This window comes from Varanus komodoensis, unplaced genomic scaffold, assembly GCF_004798865.1.
Source record: "Varanus komodoensis strain SLA01 unplaced genomic scaffold, ASM479886v1 scaffold66, whole genome shotgun sequence".
In the NCBI taxonomy this organism is placed as follows: domain Eukaryota; kingdom Metazoa; phylum Chordata; class Lepidosauria; order Squamata; family Varanidae; genus Varanus; species Varanus komodoensis.
The window spans coordinates 2,393,461-2,407,151 of record NW_025336296.1 but is presented as its reverse complement, the minus strand read 5'-3'; the positions used below and the strand labels follow the sequence as shown (position 1 = coordinate 2,407,151).

Sequence of the window (13,691 nt, the reverse complement as noted above, 5' to 3'; positions counted from 1 at the left end):
CAACTTATTTTCCAATATTTCATTTTTTGAGAAATGGCTTTGTTTATCAAGATTGATTCTGAATCGAGCAGCTAATTCCTGCTTTGGACCGTAGCTGTTGTTTATGCATGTGAATTCTTCTTGATGAGAGCTTTGCTGTTTTTTGTCCTGTCCAAAACACTCCTTCTTCCTCCAACACCTTTTTTTTTTTTAATAATCTCCTCTTAAACATTCTTGCTACCCCTTGCCTGATGAGCTGTAGAGGGAAAAATGAATTGCATCACATGAAGGTCTATTTTCAAATATGGAACTGCCTTACCTGCCCGACTTTGGTTCAGGGCTTTTGTTTTGTTTTTAATATTGACTTTGCTAAGTGCTTCACAGCCCAGCATGAAGGGTATCTTGCAAATGTAAATTTGATTTGATCTGACATTTGGTTTCCTTGTGGATTCAAAGGAGATAAGAGCTCTTAGCTTCCAGAAAATTGTTAGTGTGACTTAATATGATTGATCTGGTTAGTTTCCATCGATTCTCTAGAGAGGGCAAGTGCTCTCAAATTGGAAAGACGAGGGGTGGATAATGGGCATATCAGGATCTACTGGAATATCTCTGACTGGTTTGCAGTAGATTACCAGGGGCATCTGACTCCCAGTTGAGAAAAAGAGCAAAATAAGAAGGCCCTCCCATTGCCCTTTAAACAAGACTGCCAAAATGGGAGAGCATGGGTGCTGGCTGAAGGGGAGGGCAACCAGGAAAATATTTCTCGATGGCCCTGTAATTTCTTTCCATGGCACTGAAATAAATCTCTGGGTTGCCAGGGGCACTGATGGATGTCCTTGATGGATTTGCTTTGTATCACTACTTCATCAATAACTATTATGCAATAGCAATGTCTCCCGGATCTGGATTAGGCCCATCACAAGGGGAAGAAGTTAAAGCTCCCCAGTGTCCTTGGCTAGAGCAAGATCAGGGGCCCTGCACCGATTCCAGATGATAAAAATGTGTTGTCGCTAGCTACATCTTGGAATTAATGTCTGTTTTGGCCCTAAGATCCAGTGTTCTCTACTTTTAAAGCTGCTTTGCCTTTCTCTCCCTTGATGAATGCATGGTAAATGTTCCAGTTGCAAGCACAGAGTGAATTTTCAGACATGCTGTAATAAAGAGCTATTTATATCTTATGTATCTCTGTGCATGTGTCAGAGCACTAAATTAGTGGAAAAGGAACAAGTTAATATTTATTTTACCAGTCTAGAGGTAGGGGAGGCGGGAGAGGCATATAGCAAAGACGCCTGAGAGACAAAGTTGATGAACTGATTTTAGATTTAATGAAGAGTGTATAAACCTGGAACATGATAAAACAGAATAAGCTCAGCGAGCTGACTGCAGTTCCTCTCTGGCCTATTCCGTTTATTTTTAACATTTCATACTCTTTTATTTTATTTTAATCTCTCAACGGTCCCTAGAGTGCTTGGTCAAATTATTTAATACCTCATCCTTTTTATTGTTTATTTTATAATGTCACATACTAGTCTTCTCTAATTTGGTGTATTCAGATGTGTTGGACTGGTACTCTCATCATCCCCAACCTCTGTGGCCAATGGGCATGCTGGCAGGGGATGGTTGGACTTGGAGTCAAGCACCTCAGGGGGTCACCAGCTTGGGGGACCCGACTTGCATTCCTGGCAGTAAACCCCAAGGAAGCCACATGGGCTTATGAAACTTGTAATAATGGGGAGTTGGAAGGGTCGCATTGGAGTGGAAAATATTATCATATTCATATTTATTTATTTATTTATTTATTTATTTATTTATATTTTTGGATTTATATCCTGCCTTTTTCTTACAAAGGGCTCAAGGCAGCTTACATCTCCTCCTCCATCTTATCCCCACAACAACAACCCTGTGAGGTAGGTTGGGCTGAGAGCCAGCGATTGGCCCAAAGTCACCCAGTTGGCTCCATGGCTGAGCGGGGACTAGAACCCAGATCGCCTGAGTCCCAGTCCCACGCTCTTAACCACTACACCACACTGGCTGTCAATATCCATATCCCTCTTTTTTCTCCATCAAGAAGCCAAGGTGGGTTAGGCTTCTGTCTTTTATCCTCAAACAACTCTGTGAAGTAGGTAGGCTGAGAGTCAGGGACTGGCCCAAAGCCAGCAGTGAGCTTCGTGACCAAGCGGGGACAAGAACCTGGCTCTCCCCAGTCCCAGTCCGACACTGCAACCACTACACCACAGTGGCTCTTGAAAGTATGAAGTGGCAACCCTTTGCCCCCTTTCTTGGGTGGGCTGCATCCACCAGCATTCTTTATTTGATCTGTGACTAAATGGCTTCAGGGATTTGGAATGGGGAATCTAGCAGTAGGGCCCAGACACTCACTACCTGCACTACCCGCTACATCATGGCTCGGACTGTAGTTCAGTGGGTGGAGCACATCCGTGGCTTGCAGAAAGTTCCCAGTTCAATCCCAGACATCTCCAGGTAGGACTGGAAAAACTCTTGCCTCAGCCCTGGAGAGACACTGCCTGTCAGTGTCCACAGTACTGGGTTTGATGGACCCATGGACTGATCCATAGGCAGCAGCTTCCTATGTACCTAGGATTATCCTGGCTGGCTTGTTAGTCCAAGCAGGTGAGGTGATTGGCTGCCTTAGGCCAAGTTTGCTCCCAGAATTAGTTGCGCTATGTGTTCCTGCTGACTCCCATTTGGGGAATCAAAGGCCTGCCAGGAGTGGACTGAACCTCTTGCCTCCAGCCCTTCACACATCTGTTCTTGCCTGTCTTGAGGTATGTTATTTGTCTCTGGTCCCTTTGATAGTTATCTCTAAAACAAACCCTTTGAAACAAAGGCAAACCTTGCAACCTGAGCCAGGGGTCAGACTAGATGGCCTGGGAGACCCCTTCTGACTCACTCTGTTTCTATGTTTCTAACCTGAACAGGTGAAGGGCTGATTCTGTTAGACCCTGACAGTAAATTGGGGGAAGAGAGTATGTTGGAGACATTCACATTCATGTCTAGAAACATCTTGCATTTTCTTGCACAGACCTTTGTGCTGTTTGGATGCTTCTATTTATCCCTGATTTTTTGGGGGGCGAGGGGGGCAGGGGACATACCAGGTTTAATTAGAGTGCACAGACATATACATACACCAGGGGAAGGTTGCATCTACCCACTCAATCCATTCTAGAAACCAGATCACCATATAAAACACTGAACTCTGGGCATTCACATTAACAGCTAACTGTTAGCTATAGAGATAGCATCATGATACTGATATACTAGGGATAAGTAATTTTTTAAAAAGGTAAAGAGTGACAGCTGAAGTGTCTGAAATCCATAAGTTCTGGAAAGCCCATTCCAGTTTAAAAGTTTGCACCAGGCATTAGTCCACATGGTTTAAAGCTTATCTTTGCAACAGTGAAGCCCAAAAACTTGTGACATTGCTGGCATTTTTGAGGATGAAAGCCAAGAAACCTCATGATGCTAAAGGATGCAGCTGATGTGAGCTCCTGTGACTCCTCTGTATCGGTGTATAACTGAAAAACCACACCTCTGATTATAGCTTAAGTATTAGGCAGAAAGAAAGTACCTACTTAAAGGAATAAGCAGGGACGTGGGAACTCTGGAATGGAAAATGAAAGTATGGGCTTTCCTGGTGTTCATTATGCTCCAAATAATCCAGTGACAAGAATAATAGCCATGGCAAATGCCTATAGCAATGTGTAGTCTCCCGTGATCTTCTCCACCATTACACTAAATCGTGAAACGAGTCACCACCGTAACATCCTGCGTTTCAGAAGAAGATGCTGTGCAATAAAAAATAAAATATGGTTAATTATGTTTGTGATCAGTCCTGACTCCAGTGCTGTGACTCATCTCTTGCAAATATCATCTATGGTTCAGTGAGAGTTTAATGCCCCTGATTGCTGCCTGCTTCTTCCTCAAGGCACCGAGAGCATCACATGTTTCGTTGCCTTTAATGGAGATCGTGCAGATTATTTCATTTCTTCAAGTTGCTGCCCTTGCAGTCAGTTCTAACTCTTGGCAGTCCAGACATGCATTCAGAAAGCTGGCTAGATAAGAAGATGATAAGCCGGTGCGAGTCCAGTATTCATACCTGCTGGAGACAAGCCAACAGCCCTGCATCTCCAAGGAGGGAATGAGTGCAGTGGAGCTCAGTGGCTAGCTTTTTAGGGTCAATGGTCAAGGCACCTTTTCCTTGAGTGAGCCACCTTCGTACAACCTTTACCATGAACTGCTCTCGCTGATCCTTCTCTTTCACATGCTTACTCCCACGTCTCTGACATGGAGCATCAGGGAGCACGTGTAGACCACCATCTCCTGACCCCGCTCCTTGCCACCGTGGTGACCTGGGCCACAATGCTGAAGAGGAGCGATATCTGCAGGGGGGTCTTGTCAACGGGCCTCTGCAGGGCTACGGCTTAGCCCTGCTTGACAGGTGCTAAAACAAGTTTTGGTGCCAGCCCTGATAATGCCACAGGGCGATTTATTTGGCGTTTTAGTTGACCACGAACCACCTCATTCACCACTGGGACTTCAGTTTTGTTTTGTGGGACTCTCAGGCTAGAACACGCCAGAGTCATCTGGGACTCAATCCTGTGCAAGTTTAGACAGCCAACAAGGCCATTTTTCTGCCTAAATTCGCTTAGGGTTGTGCTTTCAGTAATTCTGATTCTAATACATTACTACATGAGAGAATAAAACAAGAAGTAACTGAAGGAGTAGTCACTTGTGTCTATTAAACTGTTAAGTCTTCTTATACATTTTCTTCAAAAAGTTTTCTACAGTAAGGTTTTGCTAATATGACCATTGGTCCATCCATGACCACCAGTAGCATATCCAAGTTATAAATTGTAGACTTTCACAAAATTAATTTTCTTTTACAGAAATCTTTTACAGAGATTTTAATGTGAACCATGTTGATATAAAAAAGTAGGCTGCAGTTAGAGGAGTATGTTACGGCATCACTTAAGAGCTGAATCGGCTGAGGAAAGGAGAGATGACAGGATAGAAGTGATTCTATCAGCTCCTAGACGTCATTTCTAAGTGTGTCTCTCGGTGTCGTATCCATTCCATTTATTTGTCTCCTTGTTTCTTCCAGACAGCAGCTCAAGCAGGTTTATTTCTGTGCACGAATACTGCTGGGATCTTCATTAGCTACCTATCAGACCGAGCCCAACGCCAAGCCTTCCTGGAGACCCGAAGATGCGTAGAAGCTAGACTGAGACTGGAAACGGAAAACCAGAGGCAGGTAAGTTGGCCAGAAATAAACATGGATTCGCCCTTGAGCCACTCCCATCCTTTTAACCATTCTGCTGAAGGACTCCTGGAAGGTCTAAGAATGGGAAATCTATTCCAGGGAGGCTTCACCAGCAATATCTGTCGTGGTGGTACCTTATTTGGTCTTTTGTTGCCATCGTCATGTTCAACCACTTCCCCTAGCCTCCTAGGTGATGGACAAAGGTGCAGCTTGGTAATTTTAGGCCAGGTATGGTCAGTTACTGGCCATCTAGGAGGAAATTCTCACCCCTGGACCTGTTGTTGGCTGCACTTCCCAATGCCACCTGAGCAGCAAAAAAGAGGAGAAGGGAAAACAAGCTGGATATTGCTGTTCTCTGCTTCTATGGCCATTTAGCTTTGTTTTTTCCAACTCTCCATGTCTGTTCATTACCTAGTTTTGGTGCAGGACTAGGGACAGTCTTCTCTTCTCCTTTAAAAAGTGTGGTGGGGGGATGGGACTGATGGGGAAGGGGGGCTACTGAGGCTGCAGGTTGTGTTGCCCAGTCCAGTTTTAGATTGTTGACCTGATTGTGTAGCAGGTTAGCTTTAGGTAGCCAAGTGTGATTTCTTCAGTTGTGGAACATGTGATTAACCATTTTCTTTCCCCTGGCTAACTCCATCCCATGCATTACAATAGCTTCTACACTGTTTGCCAGCACTGATACAAAACAAAAGAAAACATGCTGAGCGTGTACATAGGGCAGTCATGCTTACAGGAATGAAATGGGAATTTGCTTTGGCTGTCCTGGTTTCTTTGTTCCTGGTTGCTCTGTGAGTGGGATGTGAGGTCTGGACTTTACCTCCAAGGTCCAGCCCTAGCTTACAAATGGAATAAAGGATTGGACTCTCAGTCCTACTGTGAACATCTTTAGATCTGGTTCCAATGCGCCAGGCACTGTTTATACAACTCTCCCTTCTTCCCTTTTTCCTCAGCTAAAATTCTCCAGATCTGGGAAACGTCTCCAGCTACTTGGCTTGACCCTTGACCAGTATAGTAAGAGGGCAATCGTGAGTGAGCATCCCAGGGGCTATAGGATGGCTTAAAATAATTTCTGAAGCCAGAATCAGTGATCCAGCCTTGGAAGGGAATCCCAAAGACCGATCCCTGTCCCCTTGCAACTGGCATGGGAAGAACCATTCCGGCCGCCTCTCCAATGCCAGAAGATCATTCCTGGAGAGTGGGCAAACAGGGGTCTGCTGGTAGGGAGGGAGGGAGAAGACCAAAAAGGCCAAGACTGGCTTCTTCTGAGCTTCCTACAGCTCAGAAGTCTTGATACAGTAAATTCTTCTTTTGAACATACATATTGGGAATGTTCAGAATTAGGCATTCATGTTTGGCTAATCCAAGTCACCTTTCTACTGCAGTCTGTGTGCCAGTTTTATTCACCTCCCTTATCCGTGCAATATTTCACTGTCAGCAGTTCAGTTTTCCAGTTTCACTGGTTCCAGCTCTCCCTTTCCTCAAGGACTTTGGTCTTCTGTCTTCCTTTCTGTCTTTCTCACTCTGCCTGTTCACTGTTATCTTCTAAACTTAGGGTTTTCTCTCCCCAACTCTAACCAGTACGAAGAATTGTGTCTTATTAATTTCAGTTTCATTTCTCATTCAGTTTCTGCTTCCTGACTCAAAACTTCCTCTCTCTTCCCCTAGCCTTCTGTTGAACTTTATAAGCTCCTGCTTCCTGAGCAAAGTTTACACAACTGAATATTCTAGCCATGTTTGGACTTCTAAACTGTTAACCTTTTGATTGCAACTGACTAGCATAAAGACCCTAAGAAAAGCTTTAGCCCTCTAATTGCAACCAATTAAACACTTTCACATTAAAAATACATTCTGCTTCATGGGACAAGTAGCTTTCTGCCCTTCACATTCTCTGCTATTGTCACTAAGGACTGTCTGATTATGGCTAACATAAAGCATTTGCTGGGCTCTTCTCATCCTGTTTCTCAAAGCATCAATTGAAATTTGGGGGAAAGCAGATTAAAAGAAGCACTATGTCCTTGTTTCATTCATCCTAATGTGTTTAATCATTTCTTTGTGAGCTTTTAAGTCTAATGCCCCACTAGTGATTTGAAACAGATTCTGATGCAGGCTGCCAAAGAGATAGGCAAAAATAGCATCGTCACCATATTACAGATAGAATATGCCGGTTTTCTTCCAAGGAATACAGGAGTTTAAATGAGATGGTCTGCTCAGACCTGGATTTAAACCAGGGTAATTTAAATAATTGATTGACTTCATGAATGCATGGTGGGAAAAAGACTTTTCTCCCTCTCCCATGACATCCAAACCCAGGGTCATCCCATGAAGCTGATGGGGAGGAGGGTTAGGAGAGGTAAAAGGAAGGACTTCCGCACACACGGTTGTTATGAGAAGTGGTGATGGCCACCAATCTGGTTGGCTGCAAAGGAGAATTGGGCAGATTCTTGAGGGAAGAGGCTACCAGTGGCTGCTGGCCTTGCTGGCTGTGTGCTACCTCCTTGACCAGAGGGGGCTGCTGAGGAGCTTGGGCAGGTGGAGGTCCTGCACCCATCCCGCCGGAGGGATCCTGTGGGCAGCTGGTTTGCCACCCTGTGTGTACGGAGCGCTGCACTAGATAGACATTTGGTCTGATCCAGCCTGGTTTTTCTTATGTTCTTATGACTGACCTTTGTTTCGATGTATGTAGGCAAAGTGAGGTCAGTTTCCAGGGCCATTCAAGGCCAAAGGATAACCAGAAGCATCAAAACAATTTAAAGCATAAGACCACCAAGGAGGGGAAATGCCCATTGAAATAATTCTCCCAGTATGAAGAGGTGGGGAAACTTCTTTCATCCTGACGACCAAATTCAATTTCAGGGAAGCTCTCATGGGGAGCAGGGGGCTACATTCCAGCACCAAGAAGGGCTGGAGTCCCAAGGGTCTAAATGTAGCAGGTGCCACTGCTGTATAGCTTAAAGCTCTTACTTATGAAGCAGTTTGCAACCTTATGGAATGCGGGGAGAGGATGCACAAAGGCAGGGAATCACCCAGTGATCAGGGATTGGATTAAAGGTAGTGCAGAAATAGAGGGTGGGAAGGCTAGCTTTGACTTCAGACCTTGAGGTTCCATACCAGTGCACTAGCAAATTCCAAATAGGTTTTTATGCAATTTACCTTCCTTTTACAGTACAAAAGATATATTTGCTTAGAGAGCGATCATAAAATTCAGTATTTCTCTTTGGTATTTTTGTAAAATTCAGCATTTCTGACTTCACTATGTGTATATAAGGACCTGAATAATGCTGGCTGAAAAGACAACATACCAAAGTTGACTTCCAAGGGACAGGTGGGTGGGAAGTCTCATTAAACTGGGATGCTTTCTTGAGACATAGTTTCCATTCTTTTCCCATATCAGTAAAGGGTTGTCCTAAATCTCCTCACACATATGTCATACATTATTCTTTTTGCTTTTAATTTTGAAGTAATGGACCAGATTTTGGATACAATTATCAAGTAAAAAAGTTGCATAATAAAGAACATTATCTGACAGATTTGTGAAGCATACAGACACAACTGGCTGTTACTCATTTGTGTGTGTGTGTGTGTGCGTGCAAAGTATATGTAAATGTATCAATAATATCGTATTTAGAGAGCACCCATACCCACCTCCCCCGCAAAAAAGACTCAAGCGCCAGAAGTGATGGCTTCTGGGCAAAATACTTTTTTCTGATGATATGGAAAGAAAATGTTCTTGCTCTTTGGCTGACAGTGGAACTATTCTCAGTCTGGAAAAAAATGATATTAACACATGACCTAACATGACATTCATAATACTTGACCTCAGGAGTCACATGTTTTTGCCCCTTTCTCCTCTTTGACATAGTAAAGTCAACTTTAATCTGAGATGTCACATAAAGGGTCACTCATCCAGCTTTAATAGATTGTGCATATATGTAGGTTTATTTATATTGCACCCAGGTATCATTTTAGGCCTGATTACTTTAAAGCACATTTAATTTATTTTGTTGAATAAAAATAAATTAGCAAGTAATTGAAAATTTAAAAAGCAGCATCCTATTTTTAATTTCAAAATGTTGGTATTATTCTTCTCTGTGTAATCAAATGTCCCAGTAAATTTGTTTGGACTTGCTTACTGGGCAGTGGAGTTTTGCTTATTTGAGAATGAAGACTTGTCTGCTTGCAATGGAGGCCGCCGTTCCATGGGATTGGGTTGCTTGGAATGCCCAGGACCACATTGCAAAAGTTCTAGTATATCAGACGATTTAGACTTATTATGCCACTCCCAAAATGCTTGGGCACAACCATGGCTTGCAACGGAAGGCGCTGTGAACCTTCAGGTGGGAGCTCAAAATACAAAGCCCTCCTGTTTGAAAAACCTGCCCCCATTTCAAGGTGACTCAGAGCATGCTGACGTAGGTCTAGAGTGGACAGTTACAAATTGCTGAAAAAGAGGAAATGCATTAGCCTAAGAGAAGACAATGAAGATAGTAATTTACATAAGATGGGCATATGCAGATTGATATGAATTGGTGCAGGTTTTAGGAATTATTATTGCAAGTTTGCTCAAAATGCAGTGCAGCATAGTGGGGAAGACTGCGGGCCCATTGTTTGGGTTCAAACTGCTGATAGACAACCATTCTCAGACAACTTCAATTTTAGATTGGAATTCATCTGGGCAGCCCTTCAAATAGACGCATGGACACCCTGACTCAAAATGAGATTCCTCAGTGATTGCCTTACCAAAGGGGAAGATCAAATTTGCAGACGACACCAACACTGGAGCAGTGGCCACAACTGAGGAGCAGGCACTCCAGATCCAAAAGGATCTGGACAGACTATGGAAGTGGGCAGGAGACAACAGGATGGCGTTCAATGTGGATGAGTGCAAGGTCTTGCACTTGGGGCATAGGCATAGGTGTCATAAGTACAGGTTAGGTGACAAGTGGCTGGAGAGCAGCACTTGTGAAAGGGACCTCGGGGTGCTGGTTGCCAGCAGGCTAAACATGAGTCAGCAGTGTGATGTGGTGGTCAAGAGGGCGAACGCCACCCTTGGTTGCATAGCCAGAAGTGTGGCTTCTAGATCGAGAAAGGTATTATTACCACTCTGTATGACTCTGGTGCACCTGCAACTGCAGTATTGTGCTCAGTTTTGGGCCCCTCGTTACAGGAAGGATATAGCCAGGTTAGAGTCAGTGCAGTGTAGGGCCGCAAGGTTGGTGGCTGGTTTGCAGGGGATGCCGTATGAGGCGAGACTGAGGGAACTGGGTCTCTTCAGCCTGGAGAAGAGGAGGCTCAGAGGGGATCTGTTGGCGACATACAGGGATGTGAGGGGGTGTCACACGGAGGTGGGTAGAGACCTGTTCTCCCCTGCAGAGGAAGGCAGGACGTGCTCCAACGGAGCAAAGCTCAGGGAGCCAAGGTTCCATTTGGATGCCAGGAAGCACTTCCTGACAGTCAGGACCCCGAGGGTGTGGAATGGGCTTCCACGAGAGGTTGTTGAGGCCCCATTGGTGCAGGTGTTCAAGGATAGGCTGGACGTCCACATGGTGGGCATGTCGTGAGCAGAGCCAGCTGGTGCCGGAGGTCAGACTAGATGGCCTGGGAGACCCCTTCTGACTCGTTCTGTTTCTATGTTTCTAAGATGCCTTACTTAGGATAAGGGCAAAGCATGGAATAACAGGCAGTGGAGCAGGCTCACTAGGGTGGCCATGTTTGCGTCATCACAAAAGAGGAAATGCATCACCAAAAACTGGAGAAAAGCAGATAGCAATTTTGCATAATTGTTGCATATGCTGATTTCTACGGATAGAGTCAAATTTAGAAATAAGTATAATTTGAATAGAAATGCAATGCTTCTCACCATTCAGACAGAGGACTGTACTCTGTGTAGGTCTTCAAAAAGAGGGTTGTCTTCTGTGAAATAGGACATCTGGCCACCCTGGCTCACTACCACCCAGAAGGTACCTTGCAGCGCTTCTTCTTAGAGAGAGTTAAGATGCATAGCATCTTTTTCTGATGGGAATGACGGGACTTGTAGTTTTCCAATAGCCAGTCCCTTGATCCTTGGCTGGAAATCATTTTCTAAGTGTTACTTCCAGCTAAGGAAGGCCCACACAAGGACTCATGCTAGTAAAAACTCTCCACAAAAGAAAGGTGAGGGGAACTTGCAAGGATGTGGAAGTGTGCTTGATTTTCGTGTTCACCAGATGTGCTAAACCCCTTCCGCCACAACCCAAATATTTTTCTGGGTAAATTGGGAATGGCAGTAAGTTTCACACTTCACTATTCTTTCAGTCCACTGGGGAAACCTAGAAATATCCAGTTCCTCTTAACACTTCTTTCCCTGCTCGTATTGAGCCTTTTGTGGAAAGCACTTGAGGAGCTGTTGAAGAAAGCTGCTAAAAGTGCCTTGCAAAATGGCAGTGTAAGCAAAACAATACTTTAGCCAGGGCTTTCTCTCAGCCCTAAAAAATCCAGGGGACGGGAGTGCCGTGACTTCTTTTGCTGCCATTATTTTCCTGAGAAGGATGTGTGGGGTCGTTTGCTCCAGGAATGGCCCCCTTCCCAATCTCTTGTTTGCATTGCAGGAGCGACTGGTATTGTCAGTGTTACCTCGATTTGTGGTGCTCGAGATGATTAATGACATGACCAATGTGGAGGATGAGCATTTGCAGCATCAGTTCCACAAGATCTATATTCACCGCTATGAAAATGTCAGGTGAGGGAATCGCTGTGCCTTTTCTTGCTGTAACCTTCCCTTACTCTGTCGGAGGTCAGAAGAGGCCCTCCAAGTGTTCATTAATGACCAGTCCATTAATCACTGATATGGGAGGTTGGGAGTGTTGTCTGTCTGTTTTTCTTCCTTTTTTCTTCAGCAGAACATTTCATACAACCCCATCCTCCCCCACCACGTTTGTCTCAGTGACTTCTAGCACACCACAGACATTCCAATTTGGCAAACTTCCATGCGAATGGAAGGGCTTATTCATGAAAAGCAGTGCTTCAAATTCTCGCTGCAATCCACTGAGGCTTCCAGCCAAAGTATACTCACTTTGAAGTAAGTCCCACTGCGATTAATGGGGCTTGCTTCCATGTAAACATGATTAGACTTAAACTGTAATCTTTCCAGTACAGGCGGTACCTCAGGAGCTACCCAAGCAGCCATCTTGGACTGCACCTCTCAAGAGGTGGGAAACTGATCTCTGTTTCCATGGCGTGCAGCAATTTGGTGTATACATGTCCCATAATGCAGGAGATCCTAGTCCAAAGGAATAACTCTTGACTGCAACTTCAGCAAAGATTGAAACAGCTGAAACAACACATCGGATAAAATTTGTTTGGAGCCTTAGCGAAAGCCTAAACAGTACTGGAAACTTCATTCCAGGGAAAAGTGTTTGATTTCAGATGCAAAATAGAAAAACGCTTAAACAAACCTTTTCCATTCAAAGAAAAGGTGTTAGTTTGCAGCCTTACCAAAGATTATGCAATGCAAGAGATTTAATCTTCTGTATAGCCTGAACTGCCTGATGCTGCCTAATCTTCAAAGCTAAGCAGGGTCAGGCCTGGTTAGAATCTGGATGGGAGACTTGAGCCATGCAACAAACAGAGGTTGAACCAGATGGCCACCTAGGCCTCTTCCAACTGCATGATTCTGTGATTCACATAATCTGGGTGGGGGAAAAAACCGAATGGTTGGAGACTTAAGGAATTTCAAACAGTTAATACATGCCAAAGAACTGTCCACCAGGGCCAGGGAACTGACCACCAGGGCCAGGGCTTCCCAAACAGGGTTGACCAGAGGCACTGCATTTCTGTAAGACATCAAGGGGTGGCACCCTTTTGAAGTCCAGCTGTCAACTCATGTGATGCCCACTTGGATATACAGGATGGCGGTTTCCATTTTTGGACTGATGACCAGCTGCAAGAGTGCTAATTTTCTTCTCTGTTCTGTGTTCAGCATTCTTTTTGCAGATGTGAAAGGCTTCACAAATCTCTCTACTACACTGTCGGCCCAGGAGCTGGTCCGGATGCTGAATGAGCTCTTTGCCAGATTTGATCGCTTAGCACACGTGAGTCCACTCGAGTTGTGTATTGGTTTTCAGCAATATTGTATTGGATCACATCTATGCAACTTGCAGACCACAAGTTGAATGCAATCCACCAACTCAAAAATTGGGCCGAAAATGTCCCTGACCACATCTCTGATCTTGTGGATCTCTGGTAGACAAAAGCAGTATTGATTTGGCTTGTGGAGGTCACAAATTTTGCCAGCCTATGAGAGAAATTGCTAGGACTGGGTGAACATGCAATTCTCAAGCTTTTAAAGGTTTTCTAAGTCCTTTGCTTCTCTTTGTGTTCCCAAATGCCATTATCTATTCTTGTTTTTAATCTGGATGCACATGTAAAAGCAAAAACGTGCATTCTTTCCCAT

General features: G+C 44.4%; 1 protein-coding gene across 1 annotated transcript in view; it reads left to right on the top strand.

Moving 5' to 3' along the window:
• ADCY8 (adenylate cyclase 8) overlaps positions 1-13,691 on the top strand; it is a 122,898-nt gene that overhangs the window by 32,213 nt on the left and 76,994 nt on the right. The window contains 3 exon segments of the mRNA XM_044450412.1: positions 5,102-5,251; positions 11,848-11,978; positions 13,218-13,329. Of these exon segments, the coding sequence (XP_044306347.1) occupies positions 5,102-5,251; positions 11,848-11,978; positions 13,218-13,329 (393 nt within the window).